This window comes from Camellia sinensis, chromosome 13 (genome assembly GCF_055761805.1).
Source record: "Camellia sinensis isolate YWXY chromosome 13, ASM5576180v1, whole genome shotgun sequence".
Taxonomy (NCBI): Eukaryota; Viridiplantae; Streptophyta; class Magnoliopsida; order Ericales; family Theaceae; genus Camellia; species Camellia sinensis.
This window is the reverse complement of record NC_138973.1, coordinates 126,376,102-126,389,103: the sequence shown is the minus strand read 5'-3', so window position 1 is coordinate 126,389,103 and position 13,002 is coordinate 126,376,102. Positions and strand designations below refer to the sequence as shown.

The following is a 13,002-nucleotide window of genomic DNA, read 5'->3' as shown; positions in this document are numbered from 1 at the left end:
ATAGGTCGCTTTCTACAACACTTAAAAAAAATTGACGGCTCTCTTAGTTTAGCCAAGCAATCAACGCAAGGCAAAAAATTTAAGAAACTAGACTCGTGACCGGTTCTAATGACACTAATTTGATAATTTTCGGATTTATACCCATATCGAACGACACTTCCAAAGTTAGTGTTGTGTACTAGTTTTTTGCCCATATTTTGTTTTGTTTTTTTTTTTTATCAGCAAAAGAAAGTTTTATTAATGAAGAACCAAAAACATGAGGAACTTACATCAATAAAACAAGGCTGTTCAAAACGAGCATCATAGCTAAAGCTCTACAATCCCAACTAGGTTGGCACCGGAGAGATAGCACAATCATATGCTAGCACAAACCGGAGATTGGTGAGAGACCAATCAACAACAACCCAAAAAACAAAAGAAACAGAGAAAAACAAAAACCCCAAGCCTAGTTACACCCTACAACTATAGTTGCACACCCAATACAAAATACAAAGAAAATGCATCAACCATTAAGAAAACCAACAACAACAAACCAATGAGTAACACCCATTCCACAAAAGATTACTTCACACCAGCAGTAGATTACCAATTAGCAGCAGAGCAAAATCAACAATCCAACATTAGCAGAGTAACAATTAGCAGTATACCAAAATCATCAAAACTAGCAAAACCAGTATCAATCAATAGAGCACCAGCTATTCAGCGATTCAACAAAATTAACACTTCTACAATTCTGCAATTCAACAAAAACATCAGCAAATTAGCTTCCCTAAGCCACAATTAATTATACACAGTGGCAAACTTGATTCAGGTTATAAATAACATCTTGCACTGAATACTTAAACTCTTTCAAAGATGAAGAAGCCCACATAACAACTCTAACCTTTATCAGTTCTTCCAAAGCAGTCCAATCCGGGTGTGTCTTATTTAATAAACACTCATTTCTGCTTTTCCACACTGGCCACATTACTGCTAATGGAATTGTCTTCCAAATTGCCTGCACCTTTTTCTTCATTTTTGTACCTGACCACGAATGTAGTAATGCCTCCACTATTCCAGGAATAACCCATTTGTAATTCCACCAATTCACTATAGTGGCCCATAATCTCCAAGTCATAGGACAGTGAAGTAAAACGAGGTTTAAAGACTCCATCTTAGATCTACAGAACACACAGAGTGTACTGGCATTTGAACTCAATACTCCAATTCTTTGCAAAAACTCAAAGCATTTAATCTTGCCTCTCCACGCTAACCAGCTCAGGAATTGAACTTTGGGAGGGGCTAAATTGTTCCAAATACTTCTAGCGACTGTAAAATCTGGCCCTTGACTTACTTCCACCCACTTCCAAGTTGATGCCACAATAAAAGCTCCAGAAGGACGAGCTAACCAAGAGCAAGAGTCTAACACCCCTTCATTGAGCCTAGGTGCATTCTGTAATAGGTCATTAAGTTTCAGCACTTCCTCATCTTCCCATGCTAAAAGAGGTCTTCTAAATACCAGTTTCCAGTCTGAATCCGCTCCTCTTCTATGGAAAAAATCAAACAAATTGCCATCTTTGTCAACTGACAAAGTGAATAATCTGGGAAATATCACACTCAGATTTTGGTTGTTACACCACCTATCAGTCCAGAATTGAAATCGTCTACCATTTCCGATAACTAACTTAAAGTTTTGCAAAAAGAATTCAGGCAGAGTAGTATTTGCTACAGTCACTGATAGTATATCTTGCCACGTTTTCGACATCCACACTGATCTTATAAATAAGGGATACCATCTGCCGCCTAAACCTCCATACTTACTACATACCACTTGTTTCCACAAAGCTGCCTCCTCTTTGCCATACCTTCATCACCATTTAATTAATAGGCACTCATTAACCTGGCTTAGATTTCTCACACCTAGCCCACCTTTAGTTTTGCTTAGACATATCTCCTTCCAATTAACTAAGTGCACTTTCTTCCTGATTTCAGATTCTCCCCAAAGAAAATTAGCTTGAATTCTATGTAATGATTTTGCAATACCCATTGGCAGCTTGAAGATGGATAGGAAATAGACTGGCAAGCTTGATAGAACAGACTTGATCAAAGTTAATCTTCCAACAAAAGATAAATACCATCTCTTCCATGAAGCTAACTTACTCTTAAACTTGTCTACCACAGGTTTCCATGAACTCTTTCTCCTTGGATTTGCTCCTAGTGGGAGCCCCGGATAGCTCATGGCAACTTTTGACTGAGGCAATTTAGTTTTTTTTGCAAAAACCTTCACTAGTTCATCCTGCAAACCTACCCCACACACCTTACTTTTATGGAATTTATTTTGAGTCCTGACATCAACTCAAAGCATCTTAAAATTCCTTTCACAGCAATAACTTCCTCCCACTCAGCTTCACAAAAAATAATAGTATCATCGGCAAACTGCAAGTGTGATAGTTTTAACTCATTTGGTCCTACAGATGCTCCTGTAATCAGGCCCTCTTCCTTTGCTCTTTCCATTACAATATTAAGGCCCTCTGCTACAATGTTAAAGAGAAAATGTGAAAGTGGATCTCCATGCCTAAGGCCTTTCATGGGAGAAAACTCTGAAGTTGGTGATCCATTTACTAACACTGATATTCGAGCTGTGGATATGCAAGTCTTCATCCACTCCACCCATTTCTCGCCAAAACCAAAATTAGTCATCATCGAATACAAGAACTCCTAATTTACGGAGTCATATGCCTTTTCAAAGTTCATCTTTAGGATGAGTCCTTTCTTTTTTGACCTTTTCCACCAATCCACCACTTCGTTGGCAATTAGTACCCCATCTAGAATATGCCTTTCACTTAGAAATGTTGTTTGTACTTCACTAATGATCTTGGGCAGAACTTTCCTCAACTTTCTTGATAAGACATTGTAGGCACCCCATTTTTTACCGACCTTAAGACTCAGACATCATCGTTTGAGCACGTGGTGATCGCGTATGTTTGTGCTCGTTTCGAGTTTTTTGGAGTTTTCGGCTGAGTGTCTTGCCTCCGGGCCTCTGAACTCATTATGTTTTGGCTCAGTTTATGGACCAAGCCTTGTGGACCTTGCCTGGAGGGAGAGAGAGTTCCGTAGACCACTTTTTGTGGTCACAGACTACTTTTCCTTCTTAAAGGCTAGTTTCCGGTTTCCAGAGCCTTCGGCCGAGCGCCTTGTCTTGCTTCCCTTTTGGTTTGGTTTTGAACCAAACCTTGTTTTCCCTTCCCTGGAGGGAGAGAGAGGCCTTGGAGACCACTTTTTGGTGGTCGTAGGCCACTTTTCCCTCCTGTAGACTAGTTTTTGGTTTCCGGAGCCTTGGATCGCGCGCCTTGTCTTGGGACCGCTTACCATTCTCCTCTTGGCTTGGCTTTTGGACCATGCCTTGTTGTCTTGGTCTAGAGGGACAGAGAGGTCTTGGAGACCACTTTTTGTGGTCATAGACCACTTTTCCCTCATGTAGACTAGTTTTCGAGGCTTCCGACTACACGCCTTGACCCCCGGACTCTTGTCTTGCATCTTTTTTGGTTTGTTTTTGCCACAAACCTTGTTTTTCTTGCTTGGAGGGTGGAATGAGGGTTGGAGACCAGTTTCTCTCCCTGAAAACCACTTTTCTTCCCCGCCAGCCAGTTTTCTGGTCAGCCAACTAGTCTTGGTGGCCTTTGGACCACCAAAAGTGGTCGGCAGCCATGCCACCACTTTGCTTTCTTGGTGTAGACCACCTCTCCCCCCTTGCCGACCACTTGGTCTTCTTGAAGACCACTTTAAGTGGTCGGCCGACCAGTGCATGTAGCTAGCCGACCACTTCAAGTGGTCAGCAGCTTTCCTGCATTTTCTGCAGAGTTTGTGGATGCTAGCTGGAGAGCACAGATTGCATCTTCCATACAAGTGTATGGAGGGATTTAACCAAGCTTCTAGCTTCTCCAAGAAGCTTGAAGCTTAGAGTTCTATAAGAGGGAGGCTCTCTCTCCTTTTTCCAGGTTTAGAAAAAATTCATTAGAGATAGCCATATATCCCCCTCTCTATATTCCTCGCTCTCTCTATATTTGTGCCTTAAAGTGTGCTTTTTCTTCACTTTTGCACTACAACTCCTAGCCACACACCATCATCTCTGAGATGAGATTCTTGGAGGTGGTATTTGGGTCATAAAAGCTAGTTTTGGGCTGAAGAAGGTGTTGTTGTTGCAGTGCTTCAAGGGTAACCCCTTTTTCCCCTTTTTAAGCTTTGTCTTGGTTACTCTTTTAGCCATCTTTGCATGCTTTGTTTTGGTCATACTCTTGGATCTGTTTCTACTCATTCAGACCCTGACATAACTGATAATGAAATTAATAATTTAGCTCAACAATTTCAATCCACTACTTTGAATAAACTTCATTATACTAAACCTAATCCTACAACGCTCACCAAAAATTGGTATTCACGACGTACTCCCCCTAATCTCCAATATGAAGAAAATAATCTTAGTAATCAATTTTCTGTATCTGCTAAAAAATTATACGAATGGAATACTGATGGTCTCAGCGAAGATCAAACACTTCAAAAATTAAATCATTTATCTATAGTTGTAAATAGTTATCTTAGTAACTACCCTGATTATACTCAACCTGAAATTGTTTCCTTAATTACTTCTGGCTTTACTGGTATGCTCAAATCTTGGTGGGAATAATATCTTAATGAAGATCAACGCGAATCAATTTTACATGCTAGTCAAAAAGATGAAAATGATTTACCTATATTTGATGAAACTATTGGCTATTATAAACCTGATGGTATTAATACATTAATTTATACCATAGTCAGACATTTCATAGGTACCCCTATAAATATATATTCTCGCATACATGACCAACTTAGTAACCTTACTTGTCCAACATTAAGTGATTTTACATGGTATAAAGATGTATTTACCACTAGAGTTATGTTAAGAGAAGATTGTACTAAATCCTTTTGGAAAGAAAAATTTATTAATGGTTTACCTAGTCTCTTCACCCACAAAATTAGAGATGTCCTTAGTCGACCTACTGGTGTAATTGAATATGATAATTTAACTTATGGTGATATCATTAGTACTATTCAAAAAGAAGGATTAAGAATGTGTATTGATCTTAATCTTAGTCAAAAAGCTGCTAAAGATAAACATAAGGCTAAATACGAATTAGGTAATTTCTGTGAACAATACTATAGCGATCCCGGTTTTCCCTGTTGTTGTTAACTATAATCCGGACTTGGTTCCGTAGATTTGTCGTTGTCCTATTCTCATTGCAGGCCTTTACTCTTTGTATTTGAGTCTTGGGTTGTGTTGGGCAGGTTTGAAACAGGTTGGTTGAACTTAGAAACCTAGAGTTGATGCCCAGAATTTGGCCTTCACGCTCGAGCGGGGATTTTGACGCTCGAGCGGGCCCTTCGTCGTTGCTTCTCCGCTCGAGCTGGCGTTTTGACGCTCGAGCATGGATTCCCATCTCCCAGTATTTTCCTCTGCAGGTCTTCGTGCGCTCGAGCGGGAGTTTTGACGCTCGAGCGTGAAACTTTGATTTTTGTTCGTCCGCTCGAGCGGGGAGTTTGACGCTCGAGCGGGGACCTAGTCTGCAAAACTTCTGGAAGTGTGCAATCTACGCCCGAGCGGCTCTTTCCGCGCTCGAGCGTGAGTCTGTGTCTGACGCTCGAGCGGGGGTTTCCACGCTTGAGCGGGGAGTCGATTATATCAGTCCGTGAAATCACTTTTTGAATCACTTTTTCACACCCGTTTCTCTCTCTTACTTTTCCAAAAAGCCATTTGAGAGCTCCTCTCTCTAAAACCATAACTTCTCTCTAAGTATTGATCTAGCTAGGGTGTTTTCCTCACCTTTGGTCTTTACAAAAGTTGGGTTGATCGTCGAGGGCTTTCCTTTGATCCGAAAATTTCAAGTTTTGGAGCACGTTGAGTTCCGTCATCTTCTTCCCTTGAGCCCCGAATTTGAGGTAGGGATTCCTACTCACTATTATGGTCTTCGACATAGATTATTGGTAGTTTGATAAAGTGTTGAAGTTGGTTGATTTTGGGACTTAGGGTTTCACAATGGTATAAACAAGGGTTTCTTATTTTGATTCTTAAACATGTATTTTGGGTCTCAAAATGATGATTTGAGTGTTGATTGTTGATATTTGAACCTATGGTTAATATGGAGAGTTGGGGGAGAAAGCCCTAATTTGTGTATTGATTAATTGATATAATTAAATTTGGGAAAGTTATGGATTTGTGAAATTGAAGTGAATATAATGAAATTGGCTCATTATTAGATGGACTAGTGGAGTTGGATTTATTCATCGCTCATTTGTGAAAATGTTGATAATTTTATCTGTTGGAGCTTTTATTATCTGTTTAGAAATAATTGTTTGGGCTACCGGTGGAGGGTATTTTCGATTGTTGTAGACAATGCATGAAGATTAGGCAAACTAAAACTAATCGAATGGACGTGTCATAGAGTGTGACTGTTGAATGAATACATTAACTTTATGTATTGATTGATTATGTATACTACCAATGTGCATATATATATATATATATATGTTGTTTTGTGTGAACGATTTATTGGAAGAAAGGGATTGGACCTCTAAACCAAACGGTTTATTGGAAGAAAGGGGCTGGACCTCTAAACCAAACGGTTTATTGGAAGAAAGGGGCTGGATCTCTAAGCCGAACGGTTTATTGGAAGAAAGGGGCTGGACCTCTAAACCGAACGGTTTATTGGAAGAAAGGGGCTGGACCTCTAAACCGGAATTTGATACAGCTCATATGCTTATCTATTAAAGTGTTGATATAGCTCATATGCTTATCTATTGAAGTGTTGATATAGCTCATATGCTGATCTGTTGAATTGTTGATATAGCTCATATGCTTATCTGTTGATTTGTTGGTATTGCTCATATGCATATCTAATGGGAAATGGGAAATATTTGACATGAGTTACTGTCTCATCTAGGCTGTTGGCTAGGTTCTGAGCCGTAGTTAAATTGTGAATTGGATAAGAAATGGATAATGAAATGAGACATGAATGCATTGGTCTTGTAACGAAAGTGGAGTGTGAATTGATTGGTGTGAGTTAAACGTTTATCAATTGCTAAAGTCTTAGTTATTGCTCATAATGTGTTTAGCATATCTCTACTGGGCGTTGGCTCACCCTATATGGGACATCATTTTCAGGTACAGGTAGCATGCCACCTCCAAGGCCATAGCTTGGATGGAGATGAGAGTTGAAGACTCTTTTTGATTCTTTTGTTTGTATTAAACACATGTACCAAGCCTTGGGCTTTCTTTGTATAGAGTTAGTATTTTTTTTTTTTGTAATCAAGTGTCGACTTGGAAAGCTATAAGCCCTTAGGGCATTTACTTTTGTTGTTAACATGTAATATTGTTGTAAGAACTACTCTGATGAATGGAAATGTGTTGATTTCTCTTATCTCATTGCATGTCTAGAGTGTTGGGTTTTGTGTACTATTTTGAGGGCGTTACAACTTGGTATCAGAGCGTACCGGGTTCGAATGCTTTGGGTACGTGGGAAGTGATTAATATCACAATGGGTTTGTCTTGCTTGGTTAGAGACTTAGATGTAGTGTTATGTGATTATGTGATAACATGTTTATGTGACTACTTGGGTATGGGATTTAATTTCTAGGATGTTGATTGGATCCTTGGGTTTCTAGGAGTCTTGTTGGAAGAGCACTTGATCAATGCTGTTTCTAACTGGAACTCTAGTAATGCCTTGGGACTATCATCATCCAGAAATGAAATTCGTAAGTGCTTATATGTTTATGTGCTTACGTGGAATGAATTACAGCTGTCCATCGTGTTAGGACGCTAGTGAAATAGTTTTGGCACCTTTGTTGTTGTGCTAATATCTTTGTTGCTTTTACTAGGATGCCTAGACGAGGGAGTTTTGATTTCCCTCCTTCCACACGGGAAGAATTGCGGAAACAGTTTGTGGAGTTACGCCAAGGTACCACACCTTTGGTGCAATTTGAAGCATGGTTTGCGAATCTGTCAAGGTTTGCCCCGGAATTGGTGAAGACGGAGGAATTACATTGTTCAGAGTTTGAGAGTAGGCTGTGTGATAGCATCCGGGAAAGGATCGCGGGGTCTTGGCATAGGAGTTACAGTGTGCTTGTTAGGGCTGCGACTCATGTTGAGGCTGCGGTGCTAGCTATGGGACAAAATAGAGAGGAACCTATGGTGATGGGTGTTGGCCGGGCTAGGGAGGAAGTCATTGCAGAGACTCCTGCGGTTTATAGGTACTCTAGGCCTGGTAAGACGTGGAGGCGAAAGTATGCTCAGTCCCGGGTTAAGTCCTTCTCTTCGTCAGGGATTTCAGACTCTTTTGTTGAGAGGTCCAGAGAGGTCCAGGCATCAAACCAGCCTCAAAATAGGGAGTTTGTTAGTTGTTTCAAATGTGGTCAGTTGGGCCACAAGTATTCGGTTTGCCCATAGAGGAAGAGGGCAGGGTTGGCAGTCCGACCAGTAGTTGCATCGCCTGAATCTTTTAGCCAGCCAAATTTTGGGCCGATCGAATGCCCAGTGGGGAAGCAGCTGTTGGGCCCTCCATCAGCTCAAGCTTTGAACCAGCCTCGTGCTAGTGAGCCGCCTACTTGTTGGATATGTAATCAGCCAAGTCATTTCAGCCGTTTCTGTACTCAGCCAGGGGCTACTTTGGGGGTTTTACAACCTAGTCGGGTCCAGCCTTATTTGACTGGACAGGGGCAATACCGTTTTGGAGAACAAATAGGCCAGATTTCGAGGGCCTTGGGAGAGTCGAGTTCCCAAGCCCCGGTTGGGGAAGTCCGCAGTTGTTCCAGGTGTGGCCGGCTGGGGCACACCAGTAGTTCTTGTCCGTGGTTCGTAAGCTCGTAGGTTATCTTGGGTTGGAAATGACCAATTTTTGCGGTCCAGCGAGGGACGGTAGTGGTGGTAATACCGATAGGGTGGTTTTGTTTTGACTAATCCATTTTGTAATCGGTGAATTATCATTTTGTAATCATTGGATTCTGTTGTGTAACCAATGTGTTTTGGAAATGTTGGAACATCAAGGTTGTTTGTTTCTATATATATATATATATATATATATGTTTATATAGCTATGTGTATCAGTACTCATCTATTTTCCTGAAATGGGCAGATTAGAGCATGTAGTGACTCTAAAAGTTTTATTGACGTAATGGGTTGTTGTGAGACCATAAAATTCTCGGTAATAATGCATTCATATGCGTGTGATATGGTTTGGGGAAAAATGAGGGCTGATGAGCCATGTTTTCAAATTTGAAAGGATTACGGAGAGATGCGTATCCCAATCAGGATTACTAGGAGGCGAGAATAGTATACTTGCCGGGTGTTCAAAATTTCATTAGTGTTATCTCATCGATCTTATGTGCGTGAAAATGATGTTGATCTACTGTCGCGGGAATTCCTCGAGGGGATGGGAAGTGTGTGATTAATACTAGGTGTAGCATGTATTTAACATGGTGTCTTACGAGGGCATAGTGCATAATCTCGTTAGGATTAGACTTGTACCTTCGTGGTAGGTAATGTTGCCGAATTGGCATATGTATTGGTTGGTTGTTTCGATTAAAGGAGTGTTGGCCCCTATAGGAGGGTATGGTTATTAGCGTCGGGGAGTGATGTGTTGTAAGCAGCTGGTGCTATATCTCGGGTCATAGTATGTAGGTGTTTCCTAAGATTTCGAGCTCCATTATTAGGATAAAATGTGATAGGTTTGTACCTTAACACTGGTTAGGTCGGAGATGCTATCGTAAGGGTTGATCGGGTGTAAAGCCCGTGGTTAGGGTGTGACCCATGAATGGAGTCACAATGGTATAGTGTCTGCGAATGGAGATGTGGGTTAATAGCAAGGAGGGTGAGGACCTTTACTCTGCTGGATAGTCAGGATGGTGAGTTTTTGAAAGCCTTGTCGGCGTCATGTTTTGGTGTCGGGGTTTGGTGCAAGACAGTTGTTCAGTTATAGTAATAGCGGGTGGTTGGGCACGTAGACCTAGTGTCTTGGTTGTACTCTCAGGATGAGTGATAAATAGGAAGTGGAATAAAGGGTGGACCCTATGGGTCATTGTCGGACGAAGATGTTAGGTTTGATTGTGTTTAGTACGAACGGTTACTTAGTAGTGTAAATGTCGTGGTGTGGCAAACCCTGTCAATTAGCTCTGTGCGAGGAAAAAGGGTAAGCAAACTCTGTTACTACAAATTCAATCGAGGTGGTGGGTGAAATCACTAGATGTGGAAGTTTTGCATAATACGATGCGTGTTAGTGTATGGTTCACATGTTGTTAGTAGATGATGTATAGAAGGAGATTAATCTTAAGGAATCCCAGGTGAATGCCTTGGTGAGGCTTTAATATGGTTACTGATGGGAGTGTGGTTTGAAGTTTGAAATTTGGTTTGAGGTGTGGTAAAGCTAGGTCACTTTGGCATAAGTGTCCGTCGTTCAGTTTGGATAGTGGTAATACGAGTAAGGGGGTGAAAGTGTGCGGAGTAAGTGTGGCACACTGTTAGAGTCGTTTCGACTTATTCAGTCTTGTCTGTGCGGTGTAAGGCGTGGGGTGTATAAAGTTATCCCTTTTGTTGCTGCGTTGTTGGGAACTTCTAACGTTTAGGAGTCCCTATTGGGATAATATATATTTTTTTGGGAATTGCGTCATTACCGTGAGTATGGCGGATTTTGTGGGTGATAATGTTGTAATTCGCTTGAGGGAAATTGGGCACTCTTTGTGAACTAAAATGATCTTGAATCGAAATGTGGGTTTGCGATCCTTACTTTCGGAAAATAATTGGAGGAAAATCTCTGAGTTCGGCTGTGGCCAGTTGTGTGTCTGGGACAAGACCTTGAAAATTTTTGGGGGTATTAATGTGCTGTAATGTGGTTCCTTACCCTTGCTTCGTCTTGCCCTCCTGTTTTGTGGAAGTCGACCAGAAACATCGTGCACAAACGTTTCTCATGTTTCCTGCGTTGGGGTGGTGAGTACTAAATACTGATGAAAGTACTGTCGGTAGTCGAGGCGCCGTGGAGGTCTCAGAACACTGTAGTGGTTGCATGTGGCTTACTATTATCATTGTTATCGGGTCTTGGGGAATAGGACCCTTCCATTAATAGAGGTGTTGTGGGAACATAACGGGGTTGGGAAAACCACTTGGGTGAGTAAATTTTAGATCCGAGAGAGATATTTGGATCTATTTGTGGATGTTTGAGCATGTGTTGTAGTTTTGTTGTGTTGTTAGGCTTTAGGAGCATTGAATATGCCTTAAGTTGAAAAACATTGCATACGTTGAATGTGTTATAGAACTAGAGAATATATCATGAACATTGACGATGATATGAACTTGTGAACCATGTATTTTGGGAATTCTTAGATCTGAAGAAATACATGTTATAGCAAATGTTGTAAATTGCTTCTTGAATAGAGATAAAGTGACCAGTAATGGGTCAGGTTGTTGAACATTGAATTGTAAAATTGTTGAGAAATTTCAATAGGGAGTCCTTGGCAAACAAATAGTAGGTGGTCACGTGTTTTGAGTAACACCGTGCTTATGAAAACTGTTTACAAAACTTTTAAATTTCGCATGGAAAGTGCAAGATTTATTTCGGAATACTAACATGGAAAATTTAAACATCTTTGAGAAATGTCTCATGAAACAAAAAAAAAAAAATGATTCTTCTTTTATCTATGCAAACGATTTACTTCGGTCGTGTTGTTGGGAATTATGCATGTTGAGTAGTGACTTAGCTTGGCGTGCTAGTCGGTGGTTGGTAAATTGTTTCAGGGAAGGTTTGGTTTTGTTGAGGCCTTCATGCCTATAGGGTTGTCGTTTAGAACGTGTTCCCTTGGTTAGTCTCTTCCTTAGTAAGAATAAATCGAAGGTTTGTTGTGAGAGTAATTTCTTTCCTTGGGGCTCGGTTATTGAGTGCTCTGTGATCCATTGGCCTTGTGTTTTGGCGTTTCCCTAATTTCGAGGACGAAATTCTTTAAGAGGGGGAGGTTATAGTGATCCCGATTTTCCCTGTTGTTGTTTAACTATAATCCGGACTTGGTTCCGTAGATTTGTCGTTGTCCTATTCTCATTGCAGGCCTTTACTCTTTGTATTTGAGTCTTGGGTTGTGTTGGGCAGGTTTGAAATAGGTTGGTTGAACTTAGAAACCTAGAGTTGATGCCCAGAATTTGGCCTTCACGCTCGAGCGGGGATTTTGACGCTCGAGCGGGCCCTTCATCGTTGCTTCTCCGCTCGAGCTGGCGTTTTGACAATCGAGCATGGATTCCCATCTCCCAGTATTTTCCTCTGCAGGTCTTCGTGCGCTCGAGCGGGAGTTTTGACGCTCGAGCGTGAAACTTTGATTTTTGTTCGTCCGCTCGAGCGGGGAGTTTGATGCTCGAGCGGGGACCTAGTCTGCAAAACTTCTGGAAGTGTGCAATCTACGCCCGAGCGGCTCTTTCCGCGCTCGAGCGTGAGTCTGTGTCTGACGCTCGAGCGGGGGTTTCCACGCTCGAGCAGGGAGTCGATTATATCAGTCCGTGAAATCACTTTTTGAATCACTTTTTCACACCCGTTTCTCTCTCTTACTTTTCCAAAAAGCCATTTGAGAGCTCCTCTCTCTAAAATCATAACTTCTCTCTAAGTATTGATCTAGCTAGGGTGTTTTCCTCACCTTTGGTCTTTACAAAAGTTGGGTTGATCGTCGAGGGCTTTCCTTTGATCCGAAAATTTCAAGTTTTGGAGCACGTTGAGTTCCGTCATCTTCTTCCCTTGAGCCCCGAATTTGAGGTAGGGATTCCTACTCACTATTATGGTCTTCGACATAGATTATTGGTAATTTGATAAAGTGTTGAAGTTGGTTGATTTTGGGACTTAGGGTTTCACAATGGTATAAACAAGGGTTTGTTATTTTGATTCTTAAACATGTATTTTAGGTCTCAAAATGATGATTTGAGTGTTGGTTGTTGATATTTGAACCTATGGTTAATATTGGGAGTTG

At 41.1% G+C, this 13,002-nt stretch overlaps 1 protein-coding gene across 1 annotated transcript; it reads right to left on the bottom strand.

Annotated features, from left to right (window-relative positions):
- Window positions 1–676: 676 nt before the first annotated feature.
- Window positions 677–2,679, bottom strand: LOC114260979 (uncharacterized). Its single transcript, XM_028201185.2, has 3 exons — window positions 2,297–2,679; window positions 803–1,844; window positions 677–733 (listed from the first exon to the last, which is right to left on the bottom strand). The coding sequence occupies exons 1-3, from the start codon at window positions 2,677–2,679 to the stop codon at window positions 677–679; spliced, it is 1,482 nt and encodes a 493-aa protein (XP_028056986.2).
- Window positions 2,680–13,002: the final 10,323 nt, after the last annotated feature.

Bases quoted from the DNA above. Each gene is read 5' to 3' on its own strand.
- LOC114260979 (XM_028201185.2), bottom strand. From the start codon at position 2,679: ATGACTAATTTTGGTTTTGGCGAGAAATGGGTGGAGTGGATGAAGACT. The intron at 1,845-2,296 runs GTGTGTGGGGTA...ATGGTGATGAAG, and splicing joins ATAAATTCCATAAAAGTAAG to GTATGGCAAAGAGGAGGCAG. The intron at 734-802 runs GTTTGCCACTGT...GTTGAATTGCAG, and splicing joins TTATTTATAACCTGAATCAA to AATTGTAGAAGTGTTAATTT.